At 41.0% G+C, this 16,925-nt stretch overlaps 1 protein-coding gene across 1 annotated transcript in view; it reads left to right on the top strand.

The window, feature by feature from the left end:
• The first annotated feature begins 3,532 nt into the window (after positions 1-3,532).
• The window catches only part of HERC5 (HECT and RLD domain containing E3 ubiquitin protein ligase 5), a 40,962-nt gene continuing 27,569 nt past the window's right edge, over positions 3,533-16,925 (top strand). Inside the window, exons 1-9 of the mRNA XM_045791695.2 lie at positions 3,533-3,946; positions 6,491-6,611; positions 7,284-7,360; positions 9,814-10,035; positions 11,255-11,346; positions 11,873-12,003; positions 14,082-14,227; positions 15,330-15,406; positions 16,112-16,215. Of these exons, the coding sequence (XP_045647651.2) occupies positions 3,664-3,946; positions 6,491-6,611; positions 7,284-7,360; positions 9,814-10,035; positions 11,255-11,346; positions 11,873-12,003; positions 14,082-14,227; positions 15,330-15,406; positions 16,112-16,215 (1,253 nt within the window). The 5' untranslated portion in view covers positions 3,533-3,663. The remainder of the gene's footprint in view (positions 3,947-6,490; positions 6,612-7,283; positions 7,361-9,813; positions 10,036-11,254; positions 11,347-11,872; positions 12,004-14,081; positions 14,228-15,329; positions 15,407-16,111; positions 16,216-16,925) is intronic.

Raw genomic sequence — 16,925 nt, 5'->3', positions numbered from 1 at the left:
ACTGCTGAGTAATTTATTTGAAAAATCTAAATGTTAAAGGGTTCATTAATTCTTTGAGTAATTACTTATACTCAATATTGTGTTCCTAGAATTATTCTAAATGCATATATCATCATTTGGTTAAACACTGAGCCCAACAAGGAACTCCTGTCTATTGGTAGTTGGAGAAAATGAAGAGCATGAAATATGTCTTAGCAATATGGCTATGGAATGAATTAAAGAAGGGAGAGAAATATGGCTGTAAGTGGCCAATGAATTTTATAGACCAGTTCTACCTTATATTAAATTTTAAACTGTAAGCTATTCTATAAATGCCTGTTGTTATGGCAAACCATACAGAGAAGCCTTATATCGGTGGCACTTTTGGAAAGGAAAGACCATGGGGTGTAGTTCATGTCGGGGTGGTGATGTGGAAAGAGGGCAGGATCACCAGAGGATAGACAGAACAGAGATAGAGAATTCACTAAAGACACTAGAATGTGAGGGGGTCCATAGGAGCACAAGCCTCAGTGAATCCTAAGATTTATTTTGGACACGTCTGGTTTCTATAATAAATGGAACGGAGGCCCAGATGTATTCTATCTGAATTTTAAGGTAAAAGGTAATCTCTAAATCTCAGGGATCCCTAGGCACTTGACTTTTAGGTTGTATTTTTCAGGCCTTTCAACTCCAACATAAATTTTTCTAATGCAAATGGATGAACTTCTAAACATTTAAGGAAGAGAGCATAGCAATTTTTTTTTAAAGATTTTATATATTTATTTGAGAGAGACAAGGAGAGAGAGAGAGAATGAGTAGGGAGAGTGGCAGAGGGAGACGGAGAAGCAGAGTCCTTGCTGAGCAGGGAGCCTGTGTAGGCTCGATTCCAGGATGCTGGGGTCATGACCTGAGCGCAAGGCAGCCGCTAACAGATTGAGCCACCCAGGCACCCTAGCCTAGTAATTCTTTACATACTCTTCCAGAAAACAGAGGAAGAGGGGTGCCTGGTTGGCTCAGTCAGAAGAGCATGCAACTCTTGACTTGGGGTTGTGAGTTTGAGCCCCACGTTGGGTATAGAGATTACTTAAAATCTTAAAAAAAAAAAAAAAAAAAAAAAAAGGAACAAAGAAAACAGAGGAAGAGGGAACATACTTCCCGGTTAAGTATGATGTTGGCATTACTCTAATGTCAAAACCAGACAAAGATATTACAGGAAAAGAAAACTACAAATATCTCTCATGAACTAAAACACAAAAAACCTTTTCCAAGATTTTAACGTATCAAACATACCCAACAAAATATAAAAAGGATAATACTTTGTGGCCAAGTGGAGTTTAGTCCAGAAAAGGACTTAAAAATCTATTATATCTCACTGTAATAAGACAAAGAAAAATCATAGAATTACCTTAGTAAAGGCAGAAAAAATATTTGACAATTGCAATAGCCACTCATGTATGATATTCTTAGCAAACCAGGACTAGAAGGAAACTTCCTCAACCTAATAGAACCTACAAAAAGCTAACCTTCTACTTAATGGTAAAAGACTAAATGCTTTCCTACTAAAACTAGTAACAAGGCAAGGTTGCCTCTCATCACTTCTAGTACAACATTGTACTAGAGGTACTAGTCCGTGTAAGAGGGCAAAAAAAAAAAAAAAAAAAAGACCTAAAGATTGGAAAGGAAGGCGTAAAACTCTCTTATTTATAGACCACATCGTTATCTGCAGAGGATCCTAAGGGATCTAAAACAAAACTAAACCAAAGCAAAACCTACTAGAAGTGTTAAGTAAATATAGAAAAGTCTCCGGATTCAAGGTCAATATATAAAAATTAACTGCATATGTATTAATAATAATCATAAATTGAAATTTTATAATATCAAAAGATAAATATTTGAGGATAAATGTAACAAAACACGTTAAACTGTACAGTGAAAACTAGAAAATATTGCTGAAAGACATTAAAGAAGCTTTAAATTAATGGGGAAGGGTACCTGGGTTAAGCCTGGGACTCTTGATTTCTGCTCTGGTCCTGGTGTCCACGTCATGGGACCGAGGCCCTCATCTGGCCCTGGGCTCAGCCGGAGCCTCCTTGACACTCTCTATCCGCCAACCGCACCCCCCACCAGGGTGAGTGGACGCACATTCTCTCTCTCTCAAATAAATAAATCAATCTTAAAAAAGAAATTAACGGGTAGAGATATGCTCATGGACCCAAGAATCAGTATTATCTTCCCCAACTGATTTAATTTAGTGAAATCTCAAAATCCCTGCAGTCTGTTTTATAGATATTGATAAACTTATCCTAAAATATATATGTAAATGAGAAGGACTTAAAATAGCCAAAACAAACAAATATAATAGCCAAAACAACACCGAGGAAAGGACAATCGTGGAGCCTTTGAATGAACCTAATTATTTTGAAATTTAATTATAATCTACAGTAATCAAGGCAGTGTGGTCTTAGAGTAAAAATAGATATATAGATCGAGGAGACACAGTAAAAACCATTCCAGAAATAAATCTAATTACCCATAGGCAACAGAGTTTTGACAAAGACCCTAAGGCAATTCAGTGGTGCAACTGCTATAATTACAAAGACTAACAATACCAAATGTCCTCAAGGGTACAGACGGACTGGCACTCCCATAAATTGCTGGAGAATGCATAGCACTTTGGAAAGGTCTGGTAGTTTCTTATATCATAGCCACGTATGTTATTTACCATATGATACAGCAATTCCATTTTTAGGTGATTTACTCACAAGAAATGAAAACAGTTATCCATCCCAAGACTTGCTCACAGTCATAGCACCTCTATTCACTGTAGCCCCGAACTGTTAAGAACTGAAATGTCCATGAATTGGTGAATGGATGAACAGCTAATCGTTTTATACCCATACGTCATAATAACATTCAACAACAACTACTAACCAACTACTGGTGAGACACGGGATTAATCTCAAAAACATTATGCTACGCGGAGAAAAAAACAGACACAAAGACGGCACAGGTTGGACTCCATTTGTAAGGAATTCTCGAAAAGGCGAACTGTACTGACAGAAAGCACAGCAGCGCTTGCCAGGCACCGCGGTGTGGGCGGAGGGACTGACCGCGTCGCTCTCGATTTCAGTTTCCTCGCGGACCTGCGGCGGAGCCCGAGACCGAACGCTGAACAAACCAGCTTTCCTTACCACAATAATTCCTGGAAATTCTGCAGGTCCGCCTGTGTCAGTGCTCCTCCTAGTGGAACTGCAGTGTTTCTTCCAAGGCCACCAGGTCCAGGCGTTCAGGTGGCCACGGCTCGCCCGGGGACACCTCCTCAGCCCTGCCCACCCACCTCGTCATCTGTCAGCACCCTGTTTACGCTGGCAGTCTTCCAAGCCCTCCGTGACCCGCTCGAGTTTCCCTTTCCTTTTCCATTCCGCCCCCTAACAAGAACAACGGTTTCGTTTCCTAGCGGAACTGCGGGCTCCGCCCCCAAACAGCACGTTGCGAGCCTGGCGTCTGAGCGGGGGCGGAGTAGGGAGGCTGCGGTTCCTCGACGCCACTGCGCTGTCCGCTAGCTCCGGCTGCGCACCGCTCCGCCGTGGACGGTTTTCTCGGGGGCTCCCTCTCCTTCGGGGGCTCCCTCTCCTCCGAGGACCGGAGAGCCGAGGCGCGGCCGTGGAGCTCGGGAAAGTGGCGATGGAGCAGAGGCCGCGAAGGAGAGCTCGGGGCGGAGTGCGCCCGGTGCCCGGGCCGGTTCCCCCGTCGCGACCGGCAGCGCCGCGGCGTGCCGCGGAGCCGCCGGATACTCAGCTCTGGCTCTTCCCCAGCGCCGCGGGCCTCCGTAGGGCGCTGTCCCAGAGGATCGAGGCGACGCGTCAGATGTGCTGCACGCGCGGGCGCCTCGTGGTGTTGGAGCGCGGCGGGGCCGGCGTCGAAGTCCACCAGCTGACGGCGGGGAGCGACGGCGCCAAGAAGCCGAGTGAGTGCGGCGGGCAGTGTCCCCTCGGCCCTCCCGTCTCGGGCTGGGGGTGTGGGGGTGTGGGGGTGGGCGGGCCGGGGCCCCCAAGTGCAGCGCCTGCGGAGCGGCCCAATGGTCGGTGTGGCGGTCCTTCTCTAAACGAGAAGGGACGCGCAGGAGGGGACCCGACGCTGCAGCGGCCTGCGGTGGCTGCAGAAACGCGCCGGGCCGAGTGGCTTTTGAATTTCGCGCGTGCGAGCGCCTGAGCTCCCCCTTATCCGCGTTCCCATTTGGCGCGGAGTTTGCAGGATGGTGGCGAGAACTGGGTCGCGCACTGTGCTAGTTGCCCGCGCAGAGGGAGCGCGTGTCCAGGCCCATCTTCTTAGCCAGTCCGCCTTTAGCATTGGTTTCTGTTAAAGTTTACTTTTCACTTACTCCTTTCTAGAACACACCAGCTCCGATTTTGTGAGCCTTTGGAGAATATAGTTCTCTTGTTCTCAACGATAATATCTTACATACGCAAACGATTTCAAGAATGCTTTCAGTTGCACTTGTCCGAGGTGGTCATCTCCGTAGATGAGGTCAGGAACTGTGGTTCGATTTTACAGGTGGGGGAAAGCAAATGGCGACATTCTTAATCTTGGAAATTTTGCCTGTTGTTGAGTGAAGAAAATGGTATTTTACAGGTCATTACGCTTTTAACTCGGAAGAAGTCCAGCATCTTTTTTTCTATTGATCGTTTGCATTCCCTTTTTGGTGAACTGCCTCTTCATATCTTAGATTGGCTTTTTAAAAATTGAGTTGTTAATCTTTTTCATATTTATTTGAAAGTTATTTGAATATTGGCGTAAGAATAGCCTTGGTCCGGTATAGACGTTGTGATGTTTTTCCCAACTTAACTTTAGCTGATGTTATTTTATAGCCTCCTTCATCAGTCTTTTCTGTTAAGGCTTATAGATTTTGTGTTACAAAGCTATCCACATTCAAGTTTTTTTTAATTTATTCATATTTATAGCAATTTTAAGCTTTTACTTATTTTTTAAAGTAGGCTTCGTGGAGCCCAATGCGGGGGCGGGGGGGGGGGTTTGAACTCATGACCCTGAGATCCAGACCTGAGTTTAAATCAAGAGTGTGGGTGGGGCTTAAGCAGCTGAGCCACCCAGACACCCAGGCTTTTATTTTTAAAGTTAAAATTTTGGATGCACTTGAAAATTATTTTGATTTAAGGAGGTAGGGGAATCTAGATTTATTTGTTTCTCCAAATGGCTCGTCTGATGTCCCAGTACCTTTTTTGAGTAACCTTTTTTTTTTCTACCCGGCCCTTGAGTAACTTTTTTTTTTTTCCCAAATGATTGGAAATGCTGACCTCTGAAAAATATTAGTCTGTTTAACTATTTATTCTTTATTACCAAACTGTTTTGGTTCTCATAGCATTTCTGATATGAAGGTTTGTACTTTAAGATTTTTATATGAATAAATCTTATTTGGTTAGAACCGAAAAGTAAAACAAAGTCCCACATCCAATGTTTGTGAACAGATTAAATGAGATAAGAGTAAATGGTAACTGGGGACAATTTTTAAATCTCTTAACTTTTAGGAAGGGCTAAATATGCAATAATGCCAATAAAAATTCTTTGAGCAGCATCCCTCCTGAACACAGTTCCTCAAACATAATTCTTCCTTTTAAAAATATAGAACTTGGCTTCTACATGGAGCAATTAGGAGAGTTTTATTGTTGTTATTCGTTTTGTATTTGGAAAAAGTATATCTCAAAATACACAATATATTTTCTTTTAAAATGAGTTATGTCATCCAGATACTGTTATATTTTCTTACACTTTTTCATTTCTTTTTTTTTTTTTTTAGATTTTTTTTTTTAAGATTTTATTTTATTTATTTGACAGAGAGGGAGAGACAGCCAGCGAGAGGGGGAACACAAGCAGGGGGAGTGGGAGAGGAAGAAGCAGGCTCCCAGCAGAGGAGCCTGATGTGGGGCTCGATCCCAGAACGCTGGGATCACGCCCTGAGCCAAAGGCAGACGCTTAACGACTGAGCCACCCAGGCGCCCCTAGACTTTTTCATTTCTGTCACTTCAAATTTAGTTTCTCTATCTCAATTTATTAAACAGGAATCTAAAAGCAAATATTTAATTGGTTATTTTAAAACTATATTGAATTTGTTTTACTTTATTTTTTTTAGAGGGGGGAGGGAAAGAAAGGTAAGCAGTCTCTACGCTCCTCCATTTCATAATCCTGAGATCATGACCTGAGCTGAAATTAAGAGAGACACATAACGACTGAGCCACCCAGGTGCCCCCAAACTATATTCAGTTTAAAACAAAGTATGAATTAGTGCTTTCCCAAGTTGAAAAAAATCCGTGGTCAAAACAGTAGTCATTGCTAATTTGCTTTTCTTCTTGAATTTTTCTTTAAAGAGAGGTTCATGTTAAGCCAAACATTGTCTAGTTGAAATTTTTTTCCAGGTGTTTTAAGTGTATTTTAATGAAATAATAACAGTGGGTTATAACCAGAGTGATGATAGTTCCTCATTGGATTTGCTCTGCAGAGTGCATTAAGTTAGGAAAAAAAATGAAGATACATTCCGTGGACCAAGGAGCAGAGCACATGCTGATTCTATCCTCAGATGGAAAACCATTTGAGTACAACTATAGCATAGAACATGCAAGGTAGGGAACTTTTTCTTTTATTAAAAAGTATTTAAAATTTACTCAAAAGGCAATCATAATTTTTGTAGGAAAATGTTACTTTATATGATCCTTGCCCCTTGCTTTACATAGTGGCTCTTAAGTAAACAATTCTGAAATGACCAGTGAATTCCATCAGTGAATTACAACCAAATTATGTCCCAAAGACATTGTGTCTTGCTTTGACATTTAAAAGAAATGATCATTAGTCTGCCTCACCCCAAGTTGGACTTCCACATTCAGTAATTCATTTACCCCTCATAATAATCCTGTGAGTTAATTACCAGAGATAAAAGTTTTCAACATAGGAGAAAAATATATTATCATGGAATGATTTGTGAGACTTTTTCCTAGTACATCATGTGAATTAGAGCTTATTTTCATCTTGTATTATTTCTGTATCATACAATTATTGTTTGCAAAAGAGACTTCAATCATCTTGATTACAGTTATATAGTGCACATTATTTTCCTTTTAAACCATCAGTTAAAACACTCGTAGTATTTTTTGTAATTTTAGATATACTGAATATGAAGCAGTAAATTTAAATTTTTCCTTGAGCTTCAATCCCAATTAAATACAGTTAATAATTTTAACATTGATGTTGTGACTTCCATTATGGTGATTTACATAAAATATATTTTCTTTCATCAGGTTTCAATGCATTTTACAAGAAAAAAGTATAATTCAGATCGCATGTGGAGATTATCATTCTCTTGCACTCTCAAAAGGTACTTGTCTGGAATATGGTTTTTTAGAGGGAATAAATGTATGTATCTGTAGAACTAGTAAAATGTATATGCTTCACCTTGTAACAGACAAAAATAATGGTTTTGAATTTGATATAATTCAGGGTACTTGTTCTTTTCTTTAACGTAAGCTCTAGGCCCAACATGGGGCTTGAACTCCCGACCCTGAGATAGAGTCGATAAAGAGTCACATGCTCTACCGACTAAGCAGCCAGCCACTCTAAGGCACTTGCTACAAAATAAGAAAATTTTTGGTTGTATAAAATCTTCAGGTTCCCATATTTACTGTTCGTACATTATACTCTGTCAAATGACAAGACTAAAACCGTTTAGTAAAGAATTTGATACCCTTTGTTTGAGGATAGACAATCAGTGCGTCACAAGCAGTGGAGCACTCTTCTGGGAGGAGTTTGAGCAAGAGAAAGTTTTACAGACGTTAGAGGTCACAGTGCAGAAGTAGGGCATGGTTGGTTGGGATTGCATATCTAACTTTACTTAGATCAGGGAGCAAGGAAATAAGCACACAGCCCAGAGTTAGCTTCATGTTTGGGGATTACTGGATGGATATATGTTGTTTCTGGTCAAGCAGAACGTTTCAAAGAACATGTAAGTCAGTTTGCTGACATGGCACCCTGGGCTCCATCTGGACCTTAGGGATTTATTTCAACAGTTCCATGTTTTTATTTTTCAAATAAGAAACAATGAAAATATTCTGAATAATCAGAATCATTCTGGAAACAGGACCAGGCTATGCTTTTCTAGAACCTTCTTCACTTTTCCTAGCACTCTTTCAGCTCCCTTGACAGCTTAGAATCCCTTGGGTCTGCTCTTGTGGCCAGTTTGCAGGCCTTTGATGTGTTCCCACATTACCATTTGAATTCAGGGATCCTCCCCAGCCTTTATTATGTCCTGCTTCTTATCAGACACCATAATGGTGGGAAATGAAAGCAGTGAATGTAGATTATTTCCTAAAGAAACTTGACCAGGGAGGAATAATTATAACACGATGGTGGTAGATGGGAATTCAGGGTCAAGGAAGAAAAATTTTTTTAATACATAGGACATACAAATAAAATAAAGGGAAACTGGGATAAAAGGGAAGTACATAATCCAGAACTTCACCTGCGTTGAAGGCCCTGTTGAAGTTTGAGAGTATGTACTTGCATTGGAAAAAATTGACCTGGTCGTTTGACTTCATTCATGAACACACACTTCATGATGATTATCTACTCTGTTCAGGTTATAAAGGTAAAACACACTGTGTCTTCCAGAAGCCTAGAGTCTAATGATCTGGGGCAAAAGAGATATTCAGAGTTTATTACTGGTAAATCATAAAATCTAGGAAGAACGAAAGTTGGGGAAGCAAGAAAGAGAACTGATCGTTTCATCATTATATTCCTAGTGGCTGGTAGGCACGTGGTAGTTACATTTGAGGGAAAGGTTCTGCCTCCCACCAGAATCTGCATAGTATCTTGCAAAGAGGTGCTCAGTAAGCATTAATTCTCTGATACGTTTTTTTCAGACTCTGATATTGTCAACTCCATTAGATAACACCTAAGACCATTTCTTGAAAAATATCCTCCATGTATTCAGTTAACAGAAGAAGATGTAGACTCTTTCAAGATACTGTGCTATAATTTCAAATGTATACATTATCTAGAATCTTCAGGCACATGAACAGAGTGGGTGGGCAGAAGGAAAACATTAATTTTAGGTTTTATTTTCCCAGATGTAGAATGTGTCTGGTTTTCGTGGGCCCATTTCTTGAGTTTGATTATAGTACGGTCAGGTAGCTTCATTCTACTTGTGTTTGTTTGGGCTGCTATAACAAAAATCCCATAGATTGGCTGACTTAAACAGCAGAAATTTCTTTCTCCCAGTTCTGGAGGCTGGAAGTCCAATTCAGGGTGCTGTCAGATTTGGTGTCTGTGGAGGGCCCATCTTCTTACATGGCGGAGAGGGGAAGAGAACTCTCTGGAATCTCTCTTATAAAGGCACTAATCTCATTCTTGAGGGCTCCATCCTGATGATCTCAGCTAATCCTAATCACCTCCCAAAGGTCCACCTCCTAATACCTTCACATTGAGGCTTAGGATTTCAACATGTGTATTTTTGGAGGGGACATGACTATTAAGAAGCCTACGATCTAGTGATGTGGGGCCAAGGGCGGTGTTCAGGATTTATTGCTGGTACATCACCCTCTAGAAAGATAAGATCGGGGAAGCAAGGACACAAACTGTACCCTTTGAGGCAGGAGGTAAGGAAGTATAACTGTTCTTGCTAAAGAGAAGATTTCTAGTTTTTCTGTCTCAGACATACAGGAAGTTGAATGTAAGAGGCTGAGAGTATAGTATGGGTCACATACATAATGCTCTAAGGGAATGTCTCCTGCACTTTAAACTTAATAAGGCAGCATTTTGTTTGTTTATGTCAAGGTGGTGAGCTCTTTGCATGGGGACAGAATTTACACGGCCAGCTTGGAGTTGGAAGACTGTTTGCCTCAATCCCCACACCACAGGTTGTGGAGCACCTCTCAGGAGTCCCCTTGGGTCAGATTTCCGCGGGAAAAGCCCACAGCATGGCCTTATCCATGTCTGGAAACGTTTACTCGTGGGGAAGAAATGATTTGGGACAACTAGGCTTGGGCCACACTGACGGTATGGAAATATTTTCAAGTTCGCATTATCACACGTATTTGTTAGGTAAGAGATGAATTTAACATAGGCCTCCCTGTGAAAGATGGTTCAGAGTTTCACTGTCATTGGTGCTGTTCTTCCTGGTTATCTCTGTCTTCAGGGCGGAGGCAGTCTAGGAGATGTGCATAGTGTGGAGAGTGTTGCTGTGATTGAGATATGTGTCAGGGTTGTGTGGGCCAAGGGAAAGAGCATTGCACTGATGGGAATACCTGGGTTCTGCTTCCCACTCTGCAGTTAATCAATGGCAGGGCCTTGCTGAATCACCTAACTTTTCTAGGCCTTATTTTCTTTTTCTATAAAGTAATGCGTTTGGATGAAATGACCTCCGAAGAGCCTGTGCACTTAAGTGTCTGTTAATATAAGTATATCCATATTAAGACTAAAGGATACTAATGATGTCTTTAGAAACTCACATATTCTAATCTTAGTCTATAAGGTATTCTTTGTATCTGTACACACAGATATGGGGAAAAAACTGTAATTCCCGTTATCGAACTACTTCCACAAAGCAGATGGCAAACTTTCTCAGGATCCCAAATACCATCTTGGAGTTTTCAGGTGTGGCACACTGCCGCTTTATCAGCTGTGGTAACGCCCTTGTTTCCCCTGGGTTACTGGTCATACACTGCATCTTTCTCCAGCATGGTCCACTGCTAATCACTCAGGAGAAACCATAGTCAATGTTAGAAAAATATTCAAGGGAGGGAAAGGAATAAAGAGCAGTTAAACTCTTTTTGCTGAACCTCTAAGTGCTTTGACAAGGAAATCATGAGAAGAAAGGAAAGGTAGTGTGGGACATGGATACTGTAGTAGAGAATTTAAAAGAAAAAAAAAGAATCTTTATGTTCATTAAAAGGGTGATTTTAGTTGGGAGTTGGAACTACCAGATATGCTGCAATTAAAGTTAATCAAGTTAGGCTAAAAGGAGAAGAGTGGGTTCTGGGAAGTGGTTTGACACTTTCACATATGAGTTCTCCCATGTGTGGCCCTTTGAGCACTGCCTCACCCCCAGTTTTAGGCCAAAATAAATACACCAACACAGAGGCCTTTCTTGTCAGAAGGTGTTGCGAACCGTGGCTGCCAGCTGAGAGACAGTCCAGGTATGTTCCTAGTAGCACTGAATTCCAGCGCACAAGTCAACGTTCTCTTTTGATCATCAGCTGTTCTTTTCCTCTCATAGGTGAAGATTTTCCTTCCCTTATTGAAGCACTGGACGATCAGAAAGTTGAATTTCTCGCTTGTGGTGGCTCTCACACTGCCCTGCTCACAACGGTGCGTGTATCATTGTCTCTCCGATGATAATTCTGGAAGAACTTTGTAGTGGGGAAAGCACAAAATACCTTGGTGTGGGTACTTAGTATTTCCCTGGGAAGAAGGGTCACTTCCTACATGCAGGATTTTCCTCCTGATAATTTGCGGGCTTTGCTTTGACAGTCTTTTTTTTTTTTTAAGATTATTTATTTTAGAGAGTATGTGCACATGAGCCGGGGGAGGGGCAGGAGAGAGAGTGAGAGAGAAGCAGACTCCCCATTGAGCATAGAACCCAATGCGGGGCTTGATCTCATGACCCTGAAATTATGACCTGAGCCGAAATCAAGAGTTAGACACTTAACCAACTGAGCCACCCAGGCCCCCCGATAGTCCTTTATTAATTATTCACCAATGCCTTTTCACCAGTGAATATTCCTTTTATTAATTATTCAGTAATATTACTGAATTCAATAATATTTTATTAATTATTAAATAATATTACTTACTGTTGTATTTCTGTAGAATCTGATAAGTTTTCTTTCTTTAGGATGGGCTGGTATTTACTTTTGGAGCTGGAAAATATGGGCAACTCGGTCACAATTCCACACAGAATGAGTTAAGACCCCGTTTGGTGACTGAGCTCGCTGGGAATAGAGTGACCCAGATAGCATGTGGAAGGTAAGTTGTGAAGTGTCCATGAAAATTGATGAAATCCATATGATAAATTTAGATAGGTAGTTTAGTAAAACTTCCATCAGTTTTTTTGACTGAGATAAAAGTATCAAACATTTTCACATGGTTGAAGGGTGGGTGAAGATGCTTAATTTACATTATTAGATAATAATCTTCATTTTAGTGTATGTATTTATTTTCATTGATTTTTTAAAAAAATATTTATTCAGATAATCTCTACACCCATTGTGGGGCTAGAACTCACAACTCCAAGATCAAGAGCCACATGTGTCTCAGACTGAATAAGCCAGGGGTGCTCTGCTTTGATTTTTTTTTCCTTAATGAGAAAATTTATTCATTTTCTGTTGCCCCTTTAGCGAAATATTTTTTTTTACTGTTCAAGCACACTTTCATCTTTAAGAAAAATATGTCATTTATTTGGGATAAAATAAATGTGAATCACAAAGAATTATTCATTGATGTAATCACTTTCTCACAACCTCTCAGAGGCCAACATACTAAGTTACTATAATTCTTTCAGAGTGATCCAAGTGGAAGATGAGACAAAGTCAGTGGTGGTTTAGAATATTCTGATAAGTTTGCCTGTCACGCTTTTTTTTTTTTCTTTTTTAAATGAAAGTAGAAAAACTTGCTCAAACTCCTTGGCTTACTTAGTTATTCCTTGAACATCACTGAGTCCACTTTATCACCAGTGGGATTTTGGGTTGTGGTGAGGTTAAGAAATCTTTCCAATCAGATACACTTACTCTTCTTTTGGGCAATATTTTTCTCATTAAACACAAGTAAATTCAGGTTCTGTCTGAATATTGGCTTCATGTGTTTATCAAAATCTTTTGTGTAAAAAACTCGTATATGTACTTTGTCTATAGACCTATTCTTTTATGATCCTGGAGTAAAATTACGTAAATGGATATTATGAAAGTAGACCAGATTATTGGGATGGCATGATTCTCTGCATTCAAGGGAACATTATCACCATTTTGGATTTTTCGTAACACACATTCCTTTAAGTAGCTACGTATTAGAAGAGGAGTCTCGTGTAAGAGATACCTTAATACAAACCAGGGGAGTTCCCCTAACAACACAGGAGAATTCACTGGAAAGATGCTCAGAACTCACTGAAAGCTGTTAAAGTCATATTCACATTTATTTAAAAAAATGTATACAAATTAGAACCAGTCAAAGGAAGCGATGTATAGGACAGAGTCCAGGAAGAGTCCAAACGAGGAGCTTCTCTTGTCCAGTCCCCTTGAAATCATGGACAGAATGGTATTACCTCCTCCCAGCCCAATACAGGACAATGTGTAGAGTATTGCCATCCAGGGAAGCTCACCCAAGTCCAGAGTTATTGGGGTTTCATTGCTTAGTCATGATTGACTGAATCATTGCCCCTGGCGGTGCACTCAACTTCCAACCTCGCCTTCCAACCTCTCCCTCCCAGTAGGTTGGGCTTCCATGCAGCCAGAGGGGCCCTTCCTGAGGCACCTGGGTAAACTGTTATGGGTGATCTCAGGATCTTGCCATGAATAACAAAGACTCTCCTATCACCTGGGAAATTGTAAGGGCTTAGAGGTTACCTCCCAGGAACTGAGGACAAAGGCCAAATTCTTACATTCTAGAGTGGGAGAGGCCCTGGAGCAAATTAGTAAGGGAAGCATTATGGTAAAGGTCTTTGGGAAGTAGAGGGAGCTCAGAAAGGATCATCTAATTCCAATCTTCTAGGATGGGGAGAGGGGGCACTCAGATGGCTTCCAAGAGGTGGCGACTCTCAAGCCAAGGCTTGAAAAAGGAGTAGCAAGCAAGGGGAGCTGCTTGTTCCTGACGGAGGGAATGCCTCTTGCCAAGGCCCAGCATCGTGGCCTTGAGCGGATGGAGGGATTCCAAAATCATTTGAGCCACACATTAATGTTATCTTAGTTTCCAGATGGCTAATTTCATCCCCTGGGAGTTGGTTAACTAGTTTCACTCACTGGGTAACCTAATTTCAGCAGTTTACCATGTTGCTGCATACTGTCTTCCTTGTAGATAATTGAGAATTGACCGTATGTGCTTTTATTTAATAGGCGGCACACACTTGCCTATGTTTCTGATTTGGGGAAAGTCTTTTCTTTTGGTTCTGGAAAAGAAGGACAACTGGGAAACGGTGGAACACATAATCAGCTGATACCACTTCCCATGAAATTGCCATCAAATGAAGAACTCAAATTTGGTAAATTTTGTAGGAGCACAGGATTTGGCATAAATACTGCTGTCAAGAAACTGATTTTTCTGTGTGTAATGTGACAAGGGAAAAAAATGTATGACTATGAAGGGAGTTTTTCTAAACATTGGTTTCATTTTTTTTACTTGTAAAGAACTTAAAATATTCAGTGTAATTAATGAAGTCAAAATAACCATTAGTTTTCTCTTACCCCTTCACATTAAGATTAATGTGGACCTAACATGATAGAACATAAAGTAGATTCTGTGGCTTCAGAGGCATATGCTGCAGGAGACCTATTAATTCCATGGCGATTGGTTTTCTTACCTGGTAGCTGACTCACAATCATGTAAAGCCCCGAGAATGACGAGCAGCTGACATATGCCAGGCACTGTAACTGTGCTAACCCCTTACATGTATTATCTCACCTGTCCTTTAGCAGTTCTGCGAGATGTGTGCTCTCAGTCTCGTTTTCCCTGAGGGTACAGAGACTTGCAGGGTGAAGGGTTAGCCAGTAGTGGTTTGGCTGGATTTGAACTGTGGCCTGAGTCACACAGAGCTCCGAAACGCTGCTATAGAAACTGCCTCAGAGTGCTTGGGTTACTTCTGAAACCTTCGTGGTGACCCAAGGTACCAGAATTCTCTTAAATTCTTCTGGGAAGATGAACAGTAGGATTATTTCTTTGAGCAGTTCATATATTTCTTACCAGCCATCTAGACTTTTGAAGTACTTACATTCTTTACAGCCAGTGGTTACTGGTTAAATCTTGAGCTGTAGAATATGGCTTTTGGTAATGAGAGCTGAATTAAACCAGGGATCAGTGAACTAATCGAATACTGGTTTGACTATTTTATATATAAGCATTTACAGTAATTATGTATGGCAAACTGATGTCACCTGTCAACCTTGCAGATTACCTGTGTTTGCCAACTAGACTTTACTCTGAAGGAAATGTATATTTCTGCTTCATGGGTGGGAAATGTGTAGAGTGTTTGTGTATCAAAAAGAGAAAAGGACGAAGTTTAAGAAGAATCTGAAATGATTTAAATTGAGTGTGCATGTTTGGGCCGGTCACTGTCTGCCCTCTTACTTTCTGTGTCTCCCTTTCAGAAAGCCGTACTTCAGACAAGGAGTTAGTCATGATTGCTGGAGGGAATCAAAGCATTTTGCTCTGGATGGGAAAAAAGGTAAAAGTAGATCTCTAGAGGTTTTATAACTTGGTATTTTAGGCACACTGAAGGTTCAGGATCCCAGTGTGGTGAATTCCAAAGTCATCTAGTTCCTAAACTGACCTTTAGGGAATAGCTAAACATTATGGATCCTTTATTGTCAAAACTACACAGTAAGTATTGACTCACAGAAATCAGCAGATTTCTCTCTGGTAAATGTCAAATCAGATTTCCTTAGATCTTTCCTTTGCCCTGCCAGTGGTACACGGTTGGTATCCTAGCTAACCTTCAGGTTGACATTCTAAAATGATTTTTCTGGCTAGTACTAAAAAAGACCCGAGGTTCATAGGCCTGTGAATCGTGACTTCATAACCTCCTCACCATACTTTGCTGAGGCAAACCCAAGTTCCTCCCATTCCTACACAAATGTTCTTCCCTTGAGGCTGTGTGGTGTTCACTTTAATCTGATTATATTTATAGGATGTGCTGAGTGTTGAGCACTCAGAAAAATTTACCTTGGATTTAAGCCCCTTGGACAAGAAGTTGACAACCAGGCAAATGATAGATTATTTCCTGGTAAAATCTTACTTCAGGATTTCCCACAGCTATATTATCCATATTTAAAAATTAGTATTACCCTGTATCCTTAGAATGTGCCTAAAAGTTGGATACTTGTTTCTGTGGTGTCTAAATGCTGTGTTTTACTTGCTTGTTTGTGTACAGAATCCCTATGTTAATCTGAGGAGGAAAATTCCTACATTGAACGAAGGGACCGTAAAGAGGTGGATTGCCGATGTGGGGACTAAACAGTGGCAAAACACAAAAAGGTACAGCCCCTGTGTTTCTCTGCTTCATATAGTTCTGTAAAGTAGCCTTTCCCCTGACTGGTTCTGCACAATACAGAGACGGGAGGTTTTGTGGTCCACGATGGTCCCTCAGGCAGAGATCTTCAGAGAAACGACCCATTGTGTGTGTTTGTGTGTGGGTGGAGACAGATTTATTTTTAAGGAGTTGGCTTATGCAGTTGTAGGAACTGACAGGTGAAAGTAGGTATGCAGGCCAGCAGGCTGGAGACCCAGGGAAGAGTTAATACTGCAGCTGGGGTCCAAAGGCATTCTGGAGGCAGAATTCTCCATGCCTGCCACCTTTTTCTCTTCAGGCCTTTGATGATTGGATGAGGCACACCCACATTATGGAGGATGACCTGCTTTACTCAGAGTCTGTTGATTTGAACGTGAATCTCCTCTAAAAAATATCTTCACGGCAATATCTGTATTGGTGTTTGGCCAGATATTTGGGTGCCATAGCCTAGCCAAGTTGACACATTAAAATTAAACACCACAGCTAACATGTAAGCTCCGCGAGGGCAGCTGTCTTCACTGGAGGACTTCTCTGGATCTCCGATATGTTTGCATATATTGTGACTGTTCGTAGTAGGAGGTACCCCTATGTCATTTCCCAGCCCTCTTTGACCTAAGAACCACTTGTCTGTGGACCTCTTCACAACTGAACAGTGTGGGCAGTCTTGCTCAAAATG

This window comes from Ursus americanus, chromosome 8 (genome assembly GCF_024610735.1).
Source record: "Ursus americanus isolate L20-20 chromosome 8, mUrsAme1.1.p, whole genome shotgun sequence".
Taxonomy (NCBI): Eukaryota; Metazoa; Chordata; class Mammalia; order Carnivora; family Ursidae; genus Ursus; species Ursus americanus.
The sequence above is the reverse complement of the archived record's forward strand: the minus strand, read 5'-3'. Positions and strand labels throughout refer to the sequence as shown.